General features: G+C 30.4%; 1 protein-coding gene across 3 annotated transcripts in view; it reads left to right on the top strand.

Annotated features, from left to right (window-relative positions):
* LOC134701286 (uncharacterized) overlaps positions 1–12,851 on the top strand; it is a 49,215-nt gene extending 36,364 nt beyond the window's left edge. The window contains exon 6 of one of the 3 annotated variants that reach the window (XM_063562418.1): positions 12,385–12,851. In XM_063562418.1, coding sequence (XP_063418488.1) covers positions 12,385–12,550 — 166 coding nt within the window. In that variant the 3' untranslated portion in view covers positions 12,551–12,851. Of the gene's footprint in view, positions 1–566; positions 1,189–8,537; positions 8,877–12,384 lie in introns of those variants that run through there. The other 2 variants (XM_063562417.1, XM_063562416.1) reach the window with 2 other exon arrangements.
* Positions 12,852–16,294: the final 3,443 nt, after the last annotated feature.

Below are 16,294 nucleotides of genomic sequence, written 5' to 3'. Positions count from 1 at the left end.
TTTGAGTCGTAGCCCCTGCATCGTGCGAGGCTCGAACTTTAACATCAATGTTGACCGGCTAGTGGAACAGTATTTGAACAACTATGACCAATCGACCACCGAATGCCTTATATGAATAGATCAAATATATATCTTATCACGAAAAAATGACACAAAGAATATTTCATTATGTAGAACAAACTGTGATACTCTTATATTTTGTAATACAAATTTTGGTTAAAATAAGTTCTTAAGTCAATCAATATTTTAGACTTCAAGAAAAACAATTAGAATTTGACAACTTACAATAACCATGATAACTGCAGCTTGTAATACTTCGTTTACTAATTTATCAGAATAAACATATATGTAAAAAGAAATCAAATAAAAACAAGTTCAAATCACAAAACAATTTAAAGCTTTGAACTTTGAACTTTTCTTCCAATTGAATAATCTAAATGTATGAATTTTTGAAAATTACAAAAATGAAATAACATCGTTTTTTTCTATCAATTTACAAGATGGGTGTTCCATATTGGAAATATTCATTTATTATTTATTAATAATCTTATGTTACTGTATTTCAGTCAAGCTGTTGGGTGTACCGGTTGCAGATGTATGCATGAACAGGCTTTAGCTTCAGCAGTGGTTATTAAACAGCACATTCCACCTTCTTTAGCAGATCAAATGGACGATTTGGAAATTGACTTATTTTATTTTAATGGTTGTTGCAAATGCGTCAACTACGGTTAAGGGATATTTGATGTGATGCCATTTTAACGTTTTTTGGTTGTTCGACTTCACTCAACTTGTTCTTAAAACAATGTGTAAATAATTTAACATTTTGAACAGTATTCATCCAACAAAAATTTCATAGAAGAAATAATTATGGATATCACCTATCAATGAAGTAGCACAATTTATTAATTTTCAAAGCTACATTGTATAAATATGAAGTCGTGGATTTGATTTCTGCCCAAAAGAGAAACTACTTCATTCTTAATAACTTTATTTGGTAAATCAATTTGATAAGTTTGTGAGTGCGTTTTACTTTTTCATTGAAAATCCTTCGTGGTAAAAAATACCACAATGCTTAAAACAATCATTTTGAAAAGTCATGTGGACTTGCGTTTTATTTAACATAATCTAAATTTCATGAACAAATTATTTATGGAAATCTAAGTATATAAATAAAACTTAAATCTCTTATATTCACTTATATATAGCATAGATAGTTTGCACTGCATATACAATATCAACACATATATACCTTTGGTCATAAATTTCATTCACATATATCTCAATATATTTTATATTTGAATGAATTGAAACGTTGAACGTACGTTTTCTTAAACACTTCTTCAATGCGACAATTCTCAGCATTGTCTCATAGTTTTATAGAATTGAATTACAAAGTAGACATTATTTTAAATACAATTGCAAAAAGATGTTTCTCAGAATTTCTGTGTTTTTTAAACGCACAATTAACTCAGGAATCCATATATATCCAAATAGAATTTCAAATAGAACAGGGACATCAACGTCCATTGCAACCCATAGAAATGAAATTTTATTCTTTAATTATGATTTGTTAAAATTAAAACCAAGATGTAACATACAAATATGGAATCAAACCTTTATGTTATGACCAAACGGTATATTGCTTATATGTACACATCCACAGTATATAGATATATTCATATTTACACGCATTATATTGAAACACACACGCATTGTTTTGAAACACACACGCATTGTATTGAAACACAACTGCGGCATGTGCCTTGTTCACGAAAAAAAGAGTATTGTATGCTAGTGAAAAGTTGATAAAAAGTATTGAGAAGAATTTTTTTTTAAGGCAAATATGACCTTTCTTGAAAAAATTGTTTATAAATTTTGAAAATGATTGAAAAAAGGTTTTAACTCCTTAAGTCAACATATTTGGTATGTTTGTTTTGTAAGAATACCCTCTCAATCAAATATTTTTTCTGATATATATTTTCCTGCAAATCAATTAGCTACATTTATATTTTGAATATACGTGTATCACTGACAAAAACGTTTTCATTTGTATCTATAAAAAAAATAAAAATTGCAATTTGAATACTTTTAAGACAAGTAAAAGTAACCTCCGACCAAATGAGGTGATGCACACAAGTTATTCTGAAATATCAAACGTAATTAAATGCAAAGTTATATTCTGCAACAATTTGTTGTCTCTTTGCAAAACATAATTTTTGCATTTGATATTTTAGAACTATATTCGTAGCATGTGTAACCATTATAGTTTCCACTACCACCAAGTTCTCTTTCATTCCCTCAAAGAAAAGTTATAGGGAATAAAAATAAAAATTCAACTTGTGATCAGTGCAGAAGAAATGTAAACGAATATCAGTTGATGACAAGCATCATGCTAAATTGAAAGTAAGCATAAAAAAGCCGATGGGAGCAGGTCATTTTTATCAGATATCAGTGCAGACCTCTGTTATTCGTGAATGAATGTGTTGTCAATGTTTGTATTATTTGTTATGTATTATCTGTTATGTATTATCTGTTATGTATTTTCGTTTTTTTTGTTTTCATCAGACACTTTTATCCTTCTTATAATCACATTCTGTTGCAAATGTATGCTTGTCTGTGTATGAACGAGGTATTGCAACATGTCCGAATAATGCAACTAATAACATAATGGTTATGCAATTCTTTTATTTTTAAAGTACATAATGTACTATGATCTTCCCTAGTGTCACTTTCACACAATTCCACACAATGTTTGTAAAATGTTCGTTACTATCAAACGACATTTGAAAATTTTACAGTCTGATAAAGAATATCGTTTCGCTTTTGAAGATATAAAGTTGAATAAATATATTCAATTCTTTAAAACTACAATTTTCCCTTGAACATATTACCAACATAGTTTTAATAAAATTTCATCAACTTGAACGATTGATTTTTTTAAACATAATCGCAAAAAAAAACAATCGAGGAGGGACCAGTCACTAAGTCAGCTTTATATTAGTGTCAAGTGTCACACAAAAACAAACGTCACCAGTAATAAGATGAAGAAGAAAAGTTTTGGAAGTAAAAACAATATTATTCTTATAAAAACATATACTATAACCTGTCATCAAATTTTGTATATATTCATATGTTTTTGTTGAATATATATCGTTTTGAATATATTTAAACATTAATTTATCATATTTATAAAGTTGTCATTCTTATGCATGCAACTTAAAAAATGTATTGTTTAGTTTAGATTGTAAAAACGGTCAATTAAGAGTGAATAATCTTGACATTAAATTTAAAATAACAAATACTTTTAAAATAAATATAATTTTAATAGACATTGAAAGTTGTATGCTTACTTAATTACTATAAGCACCAGCCGACTATTCATCAGAACTCGATATTTGTGTTATTTTACTTTTTTCTCTCATCATAGTTTTTCATTGTTGAGTACCAATATTTTGAAAGATATACAAATCTATTAAGAAAGTTGTAGACTATGGCTAGTATCCGGCAATGTTTGCTTGACCTACAAATTAGCGCAAATCTTTAACCCCTAGTTATATAAAAAGAGAGAAGGTTTTCATTTTACGGTTCAGGAATGATGTAACTTCAGCATAAGACTCATCATTGATGTTCAAATGAAGTAAAAAAGAACATCCATAGTGTAGAAACAAATATTAAGTTTTTAATAGCCGTCTAAATAAGACTCGATCAGACAGAATATATTGATCAATATTTAGTAGGATTTACGTAAATAAAGACGAAAAGGAATGCCAAATGTAATACAAATATACGTTGAGAAAAAAATACAACAAAAAAAACCACCACCAGATGTTTGTTTTGAACAAAAATCCATCTGCGTTTTATAAAAAAAACTAATTATATTTTGACTGACATAACAATTTGTAATTATAATAAGAGGAATTGGCATTCATATATTAAACGAGGATGCAGCTGTCTCACCGTTTTATTTAAGAATTCGTGTTTCGCAGACGCCAAATAGGGAATACTGTTGAATATTTTAAAAAAAACTGTACTACACCCCAACTTGTTTTTCGAGTTTTTAACACAATTTTATTTTTTTGATGAGGACTTCACTCGATTTATTTAACATGAGATTATCATCTCCATTGTTTGAATTGAAAAAAGATATATGCAGTGAAATGGGCTACAAACAAGGTGTTCGTCTCTTTAATATTTTACAGACATCATCCTGACTTGAGAATTTAAATCACGAGATACTTCCGGCCTTTCCAGCGCCGTCTGTTTACATCTGCTATTTACTAACCAAAGGCATGGCAGACGTTGATCGGATTTTTAATTTGCAACTGTACAATTAAAGAAGTCAAATTAAATTGACTGTTTGTCTAGATATATCATACAGCCGTGTATCGCTTTATTTAGGACATTGGAATATTGACAAAGTGTTCGTAAGTTTTGTTTCCGACTTCAGTACAGAATACAAGTTTGCGGAATTTAACGTTGTCCTTTGCAAACGAAAAAAAAAAGTTTTTAATTCGAAATTTCGTTTTGTTTTTGATTTTATTTTGATTTTTGAACGTGTTTTAGCCCCGACTTTATGGCATTACGTGGCGGCCAGTTTCCATTGGTAGAGGAAGTCGGAGTACCCGAAAAAAACCCAACGACCTTCAAAAGGAAAATTGACAATCCTAGTTATTTCAAGTTGGAGCCTAGTGCATCCGCACTAGCAGGGTTCGATCCCATTGTTGACTGTCTAGCGAATTAGAGTACTGTAGTAACTATTTAGACAACTCGGCCACCGAGGTCTCTATATCGTTTGAAAGATTTACAGTATATAAAAAATAATCATAGGTTGTCTCAAAATAAAATTTTCATTTGTATTTGGCCTAAAATGCAAACAATATGTCTAAAGTATATGATAAAAATATAAATATAATCATTTCATTTTCCATAACTGGAAGGATATCATCCCTCTACCCATATAATCTTCGGTCGCGGGATGATACCTGGACCGATATACCAAAAAGAATGGGAAGTAGAAAATATGAGTGTACTGATCTGATATATACTTACATGAAACCTTTATGAAATATTTTGTTTTAATCTAAAATACTCAAATTTTCCATATTTCAACATACGTTTCACGATGAATATCAAAAGTGAAATATCTCACTTTCCCCACGGTATTTGATGATTTGTGTTGCACAATGATCCTTTATTTTCCTGCAGAGTTTCATAAACTGTGTTTGTGTTTTTGAATAATTTGTCGATGTGTCCTTGCTTTATTCATACAAAAAATCATGGTAGACTATTATATTTCTTAGAAACGCATTTTAGACATCTTATATTAATGAATACATGTTGTCATACAACGTTTTTATCTCAACATAAAAAAATGCAATTATCTCCTTTTATACATTAAGGCTTTGTAAGCATAAGTTGTATGAACATCTATAATTACGCTCTTTTTTTGAAATTCAATGATTTTCTCGTATACTTAACCCAGAATGTCAACATTAAAGTTTTATACATATCAATAATGTGTAAATAGCCAAGGATGTTTGAAAAGTAATTTATACATACAAAAATTCAAGTTGCGCTTAAAATGACCTTACAATTGCCGTCAGCACAAGGGTGTCTTTTCACCGAAGTTTGTTTTTATATATTGGAAGATGATCAGTTTTATTCCTGCAGAGATTTATGAACTGCATGTTTCTCTTGTTTTATTTATTCTGATGATGTAGTCTCTTTCAATTTAACTTATAATATTCGATTGCGTCTACATTTTTTATATACAAATATTAAACTGTAATGTCCGAATGTTATAAAAGATTGTTGCTATCAAATGAACTATTGAACCAAGATTTCCAAATGGTGACGTTGAAATCATCCCTTCGTAAATTTTACGAACGCCATCCTGACTTTGTTCATCGTTACTGAATATCTGGTTTACAGATGATATCGGATATGTTCTGTATGTCGTAACTGCAATCCCGATCCCCTTTCAAGAATATGTCCTACCGAATTAGACGATTAACCGGGTTTGTTACAACATAAGCAACACGACGGGTGCCACATGTGGGGCAGGATCTGCTTACACTGCCGGAGCACATGTGATCATTCCTAGTTTTTGGTAGGGTTTGTGGTGCTTATAAGAATTTAGTTTTCAATATTGTGTATTACTATTTGTCTGTTTGTCTTTTATTCCTTTGTTACCAAGGCGTTGTTAGTTTGTTTTCGATGGATGAGATTGAATGTCTCTCTAAAAACGTTCTCTACCTCCTTTTTTTTTATAAGAAATACATCTAAACAGCATTTATGCACGTGTTCATACAATCTTTCTATCTGAAATAAACAATGTAATAATCTTATCTTATTGATTATTTAAGATTTTTAAGCATCAGTTGCTATGAAAGTCTGTAATTACGCTCTTTTCTGAGCGTCAAAGATTTTCTCATATATAAACCCGGAATAATTTTGGCATTAGTGATATATAAATATCAAAGATGCGTCAATAGCCAAGGATGTTTTAAAAATATCTATTTATTGAGAAAAAAAAATATAATTGTGTAAAAATGCCTAATCATCCTTAACGCATCCGGTTATATAATACAACGTATTTATCTGATAAAAACAAATGTTATAATCTTCATGATCTTATCTTATTGCCTATTGGAGATTTAAAACATTTCTAGGAACGTCTAGAATCATACTCTTTTCAAAAGTCAAGGATTTTCAAGAATATATAATCCGAAAATATTAACATTACAGATGTATAAATATCAAAGATGTGTGAATAGCCTAGGATGATTGTAAGAAATATTGAAAAAAAATTATATTTGTGTTAAAAATGAAAAATGTCCTAACAAGTGTTGTCAGCACAATCACATGTTCTGTTCACAGAAGTTATATTTCCTTGCGCAAATAGACTGATGTCACATGTCGAGACACATCGGCTATATCTACCAGAGAAGCTGAGATCAGCGCGGTTCATGTGAGATCATTTGTGATAAATATTAAGTTTTCTAAGTTGTATTTGTAGACTCATGTTTGGCGTTGGTAAAATTGTGTTATATTGCGTTTCAATTTTGTATTCGACGTATGAGTTTGTATATCATATGGTATCTTCCGAACCTCGTTCAAGGGCTAATGTATCTGATCATGTCAGTGTGCATAAGCACACAATAATCTTTCAATGTACACTGTTTTCTCATAACATCCATTATGTATAGTATAAATATTAAAAATTAACGGTTATTCTGTATTGCTCTTTTTTGTTATAAGAATGTCGGCATACGCATGCAGATTTTGTATTTGGATATTATGTTTTATAAAACTAAATGGCGATAATTCATAATGTAAATCAAACCTATAGGTATTATATTCTAGGTGGCATAATTTTGATCTTTAAACTTATGTTTACATTTAGATATTTAAAAATCCAACTGGTAGTTTTAAAAACCATGAGATCACAGCAAACGCTGCAAAGGTATCTCTTCTACGCTTTTTCAGTGGATAAAATATCATATGAACGTACAAACTAAGTTATTCAAAGCGATGTTTATCTCAACATATTTCATTAATATTTTTTCGATGCACCATCTCTGCATGAAACTATGCAGTTATTGTCATTTTTGTAAAACATTATAAATTTCAGAAATACTGTAAATTTATAGTTTTTGACAGAGGAAAACTTTAGAATAGACTTTGAAACAAACATTCTTATAAGTCAACATATCACGTTATTGTGCAACTTTTCAATTTATAAACCCCATGGGGTTCCACATAAACCTATAAGGGGTTCATATAGGAATATCACACATACGCTACAAGCAATTTTCGTTCTTATTAAATAAAGACAACAGTAGTATACCGCTGTTCAAAACTAATAAATCCATGGACAAAAAACAAAATCGAGGTATTAAAAAAAGACATTGATATAAAAAGACGCTTTTTTACCTGAACAAAATTGTACTTTAACGTCATTTCCTTTCTGTCAGCCGTGGGTTGACTATCTATTCAAAAAACCTACCATAAACTAAAATAAGCATATGTCGTCCTATTAAGTTTTAATTATACTGTTTAGTCTGTTTTTTGTGATTTATACTTGATGAGGCTATGGACTTACATACCTGTCATTCCGGTTTTTTTTTCGGTTATAGTTTTTGTATTCATTTCCATCAATTTTTGTGAATATACTTTGTCTATTTGCCTTGTTTGTGTTTCTTTGTTACATATGATGTGGCTCTGTACTTATGTATCCCATGATTGTGCTATCAGCCATATTAAATTTTGAATTTCTGGTCTTTCATTCTTGCTAATGTGCGTCGTCTAAATGCCTTTTTGTGCTTCCCTGTTGCATATTTGTTTGTTTTGATAGTTTTTAACCTACATAGAATAATGCCTGTAGCTTATCCCGAATATAACAGTTGTTGTCAATTCGTTTGATTCCTTTGTGGTTTTGATTTTCCATATGATAAGGGACCATCAGCTTTTGATTTTTTCTCGGAGTTTAGCATTTTTGTGATTTTACTTTTCACGTGCTTCTTTTATCATTTCAGTCAAGCTGTAGGTTGTACTGGATGTCGCTGTATGCACGAGCAAGCACTAGCATCCGCAGTCGTTATCAAAAAGCCAATACCACCATCTTTAGCAGATGAAATTGATGACCTGGAAATTGAACTGTTCTATTTCAGTGGTTGTTGCAAATGTGTTAATAATGGATGATAATTTTTTGTGTTTTACAATAAGAAGCAAGATATTTTTAAAGACAAATTGCGATAAATTTAATTGGACAGGCAAAACAATTTATCTAAACAAGGCCTGCAAATATTGGTTAGCTTTTTCAAACGCATTTGATCACGTTGTCAGAGAAAATTAAAAAACAATCTTTGTAATTGGCCGGTGACAATTTATTAATTCATGCGATTATATTTAATGATGATAAAACCTTCCCATAGTCTATTTTATGTTAAGGAACAATTGAGGTTCAAACTAAGGATCCAAGTTCTTCTCACTTTTGTCTAACATTTAGAGGTTTCTCCGTCACATGATTTGAAGATGTACGCTCATGTTATTTTGAAACAACTCAAGCAACTAACTATTGGCTTCATAGATAACATTTGCGTTTTAATAAGTTCAGATTAATGCATTTCTGCAAATTTTATATGTAAAACGTAGTAATTAGCAACGAAAATCAAATACTACCACGGCAGTCCCAGCTTGCAGCGTGTACATTTTAGTATTAGGTTTGAGCATCATATTATTTATTGTTTTGATGGAAATATCAAATTGGAAAGAGAAAGCTACAGCCGTCTTTTTTTTCAAATCTAATGTTGAACTATTCATAATGTATATGATTTATTGATCATGTTTTTTTAACCCTATTATTCTTTTTTTAATAAACTTATATAAAATATATAATCTTATAACAAATGTGACAAAATGACAATATCGCATACACAGGTGTTCGGTTATAAATATGTGGTTATATATGAATTGATTTGTATTTTGAATTAAAAGGATTCTTCTAAATTTAATAATGAAAATTACAAAAATGTATTTCAAACATTCACATGTTATAAATGAATGCTTACTACACCAAATAAATAAAAGATAAATACTTATTATTTGGTTTGATGTCAATTTATCAGTCAATGAATCGAGATCGAGATCAAGAGTTAGTGTAATAAAATATGGCAGGCAGCAACGAATGCAATTATTTATCATCGATTGTTGATTGATTTTATTGAAGCATTCGTATTGATACAAGTGTATGCCCGCAATTGAGACATGATTAAATGATTGATACGTAAAGTTGGTGTTTTTTTTTAGCAAAAAGTAAATAACAAAAATACAAAAATTCAGCTAAAATTCAAAATGGAGAGTTCCTTTACAATTGACAAAATAAAAAGCTCATCCACATCAAACGAATGGGAAACAACTATCATATTCCTGGCTTGGTATCAGGTTTTGTTTAGTATAATGGTAGATTAAACATGGTTTTAAAGCTAGCTGATCATCAAGTAAAATACCAAGTTTCACAATGTTAGAAGGATGACCAAGGCGATAATCCCAACTAATGTTATGTAAAACATATCAAAATGGATAATGATCAGTGCTATGGGTCGCATGAACAAAACTAACGATTTGAAAATACAGCGAAGGCAAAGCAATAAATCAGCGTATTGTAATTTTACCAAAACGACTAAAGGCAATTATTTATGTTCTTGTTTAGCTTTCCGGAAGAAAAAGAGCGAGCATCAGCGCACTTATAAAATTTACTAGTGATATGTTTGAGGAACAAAAGCCTCCTGTATGCAGAATACCTCGAAACAAGTATAGGGTTTCTAGGAAACAATTTCGATTCCTCAACAAAATTGTTCCGTTTGATGTGTTAACTTTTTACATTACTTGATCAGAAAGTGGGGTATCTTTTATCTTTTATTATAATACAATTTATGATTTCATTTGATCGCAGACAAATATGTTGTCTTTCAAATATTTTGCCTTAGTACTCGTGTTAAATGTTATTATAAGGAGTATACTTTGTATACTAGTATTGTGTTGTGCATATTCTAATACATTGCAAGGTAAGTTACACGATGTATGTTATTAGTAAAATACCTAGTTCTCCCCACTGTATTTGATAGAGTTTTTGTTGCACGATTATCATATTTTTCCTGCTGAATTCGATGAAATACGTTTTTGTCTTTTAGTATTTGAGATTTGTGAACATCAGTTGCAATGAACGTCCATTATTTCGATCTTTTTGAAAGTCAAGGATTTTCTCGTATCTTTAACCTGGAATATTGACATTAAGATTTTAAAATAGCCAAGGATGTTTTAAAACTGTCTATAAAAAAAATGTAAAAAATTACCTGAATATTGTCATTGAACTTTAATTGACATGCTGTACCATAATCAGTTTTTTTTCTTGCGGAGATATGAACTTTGTTTTTGCCTTTTCGAATTTATCCCAATCATCTTGTCTCTTTCTCTTCAACTTATAATATTCGATTGCCTCTACTTTTCGTTATATTAAAGCATATTAAACTGCAATGTTTTTTCTGATTTAAGTGTATTATATTTAAAAAAAAACAATGCCCTTTAAACATCTTACTGATATTCATTACAACATTTGAAAATAACAAGCTCTTCAAAAGACTGTTATTATTTGATAGTCTATTAATAAGACTAAAATTGCAAAAAAAATGAAAGATATAAGCCATTGAAGATTTGGCGGGAAAAAGTTATCTCTAGATTTTTGTATGTATTCAACATTGATACCTTTTTTTCTTTCAAAAACGATGAAAAATATCAGGGGTTTTATGATATTTTCAAAGATAGGATTTTAAACTATACATGCTTTATCTTATCAAATTGAAGTGAGAAATGTAGAGTTTACGGAGCAAAGATTTAACATGAATAAAACAAGATGAATCTGAATATTGGCAAAAAAAATAAAAACAAGGAGGTGCAAACGTCCTTCTTTTTTGTATTTGGTCAAACAACGTTTTACCTGATATAAAACAATGTGTAAATGTTATGTTAAGTTTCAAGGTTTAAAAACAGCAGTAGCTAAGAATGTCCATTATAACGGTCTTTTGGGAGTCAAGGATTTGATCGTATACAAACCTTAATGAAATATAAAAGATGTGTAAATAGCTAAGGGTGTTTAAACGTATCTAGATATAAAACAAATGTTTTAAATATGACCTTACAATTGTCGTCAGATCAATCCCATCTCTGCTTACCAAAGCTGTATTTATTTGAGCAAATAGGCTAGTGCAACATGTGGAGACTTATCCGCTTTCCCTTCCAGAGAGACTGACATTAACACGTGTTTTGTAGGATCAGTTGTTAATTGGTATCATTTGATCTCTTGTGAGGAGTTATTTCATTGGAAACCATGCAACATCTTCTTTTTTATAAGTACAAATTGCCGTTCAACAGCATCCTTTCATGAAAACTATGTAATTGTTTTAATTTGTTGTAAAACTTAAAAATTTACTTATATACCAGTTGTAAAATCTCACATGTGTATGGTTTTGGAAAAACCAAAACTTTAAAATATACTTTGATATAAAAATTCTAATTAAAAAAAAAATATTACGTACTTGCGTGACTTTTCAAATAAGGATCTCAGTAAACCTTTTCATTTTAAAACTTCTAAGGGCTTCCTATACGAACACCGCACTCACGTTACAGACAACAAACACATTGTTTTCGTTCTTAGAGATATACACATACATGGTGTGTATCAACTCTTTACCTGAACAACATTTTTTTATAACGTCATTACCGTTATGTTAGCCGTGGATTGACTATCTAGCAATGATATCCACCATAAACCAAAATCAGCATGTGTAGACAAATATATCACTTTCCTTTTTTTTATCATTTCAGTCAAGCTAGTGGTTGTACCGGATGTCGTTGTATGCACGAGCAAGCACTACAATCCGCTGTCGTTATCAAACAGCCAATTCCACCATCTTTAGCGGACGAAATTGATGACCTTGAAATTGAACTTTTCTATTTTGATGGTTGTTGTAAATGTGAAAATAGAGGATGATAAATGTTTGTGTTTTAGATTCGGAAGCAAGATGTTGAAAATTGAAAATGTGATAAAACTGACTTTACAGACATATTTGTTTTTTAAAAGAAGGCATAGTCTGTAAATGTTGGCTAGTTTCCTTTCCTTCATTTGATCACGTTATAAAAAAAATGGATGATGCTCTATGTTATAAGCCTGTACCAATTTGTTTGTTCATGTGAATATCTGTAGTGATGGTACAACCTCATCATAGTTTAATTCGATCTTTATGATATTGAGTTCAAAAATTTTGATTTGAGTCCTTTACCTACCTTTGTCTTCTTCTTTGCACGATTTTAAGATGACAAGTTTGTCTCTGTGTATATGTTGTTTTAATAACTCATGTACCAGAAACCAACTATTTGGTTCATAGATAAAATCATGTGTTTCTTAGCTAGGAAATCATCAATTTTAGTATATTTTCTCTGACATAAATAAAAACGTAAAAATAGACTATGAAAATCAAATACTACATGTACATCGTCAGTCCCCGTTTGTTGAGAGTACATTTTAGTATTAGCCTTTTAACTATTTATTGCTCTAAAGCAAATTTTGAATTGGATTTTTTTCAAATATACTGTTTAAATATCTATAATTTATATGATTTATGTGTTATTTTCTTTGTACCGTATGATTTGTTTGAATGCGTGAAATAAACAAAACATAATTTGTTAAGAACCATATTGATTTCAACAACAAATATTATTATAATTAGGCAATAATAATTCAACAAATATACCAGACATATTATTCGGAACCCAAGGTACGAGTTTGTTTTAGAAAGCTCACCAGTTGCGCTAGAATCAAATATTTTCGAAGATCAAATTATATATAATGTCGAAGAGCATAAACAATCTAAGATTGAAAAAAAATATGCGAATCACGGATAAGGCAAAACAGTAACATGCATGCAAATAAACTCATCATAAATACAAGGATTTGAATTTTGTATTTGCGCTAGATGTGCGTTTCATATGCAAGAGAGAGGAAAGAGGGACAAAAGATACCAAAGTAACAATCACACTCATAAATTTTAAACAAACTGATAACGCCATGGCTAAAAATGAAAAAGACAAACAGAAAAACAATAGTACACATGACACAACATAGAAAACAAAAGAATAAACAACACGAACCCCACCAAAAGCTATGGGTGATCTCAGGTGCTCCGGAAGGGTAAGCAGATCCTGCTCCACATGTGGCACCCGTCGTGTTGCTTATGTGATAACAAATCCGGTAAATAGTCTTATTCGGTAGGTCACATTCATGAAAGGGAAGAGGATTGTAGTTTCGACGTAAGGAACATATCCGATATCATTTGTGAAACGGTCATTCCATAACGGTCAACCAACTCGTGACGGCGTTTATATGCAGATGACTCTTCAGAGACGTTCGAATAAAAAGTAGTTAAAATTGACAAATAAAGTACAAGTTGAATCGCATGTTTTACCTTTTACCTGAACAAGAGCAGATTGAATGAATGACCTTGACATTGAACTTTTCTTCAATAATAGTGGCTTTAAAGTTATCAGTTATTGTAGCAGTATAAGTTAAAATAAGTCTTGACGAATTTGTTTGTAGAAAATAATTCAATGAGGAACGCTTTTGGGATATTCCAATAAATAAGTGAAAGATTACAAAAGAACAGTAAATGAACTAATTTGTCCCCGACCGCCCAACAGCATTTGATCCAGCCCTGAAAATATCAAACAACAATTATTGTTCTAGAATTTATGACATGTATCAATGATAAGTTTAATTTAACAGACTATATCATGGGCTTAAATCAGATAACTGTTATATTCTTTATAGATCGAAAACACACCAACGCATCTATATTTAAAAAAAAAAAAAAAAAAAAAAGTTCACAAATTTTTATACCAAATACAAAGCAAAGCATGCCGAAGTTTATCTATAGAGAAAGTATAGATAGCAAAGGGAAAACAAAATATATACCATTACAATGATTGATATCAATTTCTTTAAACTACAAACCATGAAATACTTAAGACAAATAACTATCTTTCTAACTCGGGAAAGGCAGAATAAAACACAAGAGTATATTAAAGCATCAGCACTTTACCATGAAATCGAAAATCGATTCAAAAGATACAAATTAAGAAACAAACAAATCGCATAGCAGAAATTGCATGAACTCTCCAAATGAAGATTTTTTTTTAAGAACGACAACAGGATGAAAAGTCAATTGTCATGCATGCATTATCCGCCATGCCAATGTACTAAAGAGGTTAATAGTTATCAAAGGTACTAGAATTATAATTTAGTACGCCAGACACGCGTTTCGTCTACATAAGTCTCATCAGTGACGCTCATATAAAAATAGTTTTAAAGTCAAACAAGTACAAAGTTGAAGAGCATTGCGGACCCATGGCACAATCGAGAAAAAACGACTATTCGAGGGTCAAATATCGAAAAACGCTGAATCAAAATTTAATTCCGATGCGATCTAGAAATAGCCAGTCGAAAACGGAATACAATGGTTATTTTTGAAATAAATAAGGCTTTTCCACCACAAGAAGAGATAACTTAGCTGTATTTGTCTTAAATTTTAAGAAAGTTTGTTTTTAATGTTCTTCAACTTCGTACTTTATTTGCACTTTTTGAGGTTGTTTTTTTATTCGAGCGTCGCTGATTAGTCTTTTGTAGACGAAACGCCCGATTAGCCCAAATAGAAAAGGTTTTATTCCTGGTATCTATGACGAGTTTATTTATGGACAATATGCAATTATGGTCAAATAATTAATACATAATAAAAAAAGGCAAACCGAACAGTAAATACGTAATACGAAGGTGACCATGATCTGTGTATTCATCAATGAGACATATCACTTAAAGACAGATTAAAGTCAGCATAAAGTTTTCTTAATCAAACAACTTATAAATTTTGTTTTTATAAATTAAGCTTGAAGAGAAATAATCAAGCCTTAACGTTTAAAAGCCAGGGATGAATAATTATTAACACACGCTTTAGGCCATATGTATAAAAGCATAATCACCAAAAGACAACTTCATTCGTCTAATGTCTTAAGTAGTTTGGAATTTAGACATTTAAATACAGTATGTTAAAGGGATACAGAACAATCGTTGCAGGATAATAAGATAATATAATAATAGGTACCTATTTTTTTAACAGGTTTAGGGAAATTGGCGTTCTCTTTGTCAAACATATGGTACAGAACATTCTACCGCGTAAGACATTAAAAACAGTGTATTTTATAATAATCATTTATTTTGTGATATGTTTATGCAATTTATCTTTTGAAACTATTACTCATTCATGCTATTAACACTTATATATTTGTTAATTATGATACCTCCCGTACATCATGTAAATATGTTTTAAATCGGATGACTTAAAACCGTAACAATATGGTCTCAGATATATTTCTGCATAATACTTTTATCCTAGGCCCAGTGGTTATAAACCCTTTTGGGAAGGGACAGAAATGTCGTTGATATTCTTAAATCAATGAGAACGACATTGGTTAAGGATGTTTGCTTGTCGATTGTTTGATTTTTTTTGTCAGACATTCTCATTGATATTTACCAACGTGGTGCCATAAAAACAATTTGTTAATACCTTACTTTTCTTTTCAATATTTCTATCAATTCAAAAAAATCAGACTTGTTATTTTGAAACAAAGTAATAATCATCATTAAGTCGCAAATAACTCTAGAAAGGGGAAAAATGTTTTTTTTCTT

Source organism: Mytilus trossulus, unplaced genomic scaffold (assembly GCF_036588685.1).
Source record: "Mytilus trossulus isolate FHL-02 unplaced genomic scaffold, PNRI_Mtr1.1.1.hap1 h1tg000234l__unscaffolded, whole genome shotgun sequence".
NCBI classification, from domain to species: domain Eukaryota; kingdom Metazoa; phylum Mollusca; class Bivalvia; order Mytilida; family Mytilidae; genus Mytilus; species Mytilus trossulus.
Note: the sequence above shows the minus strand (reverse complement) of the source record. Positions and strands in the feature narration are given on the sequence as shown.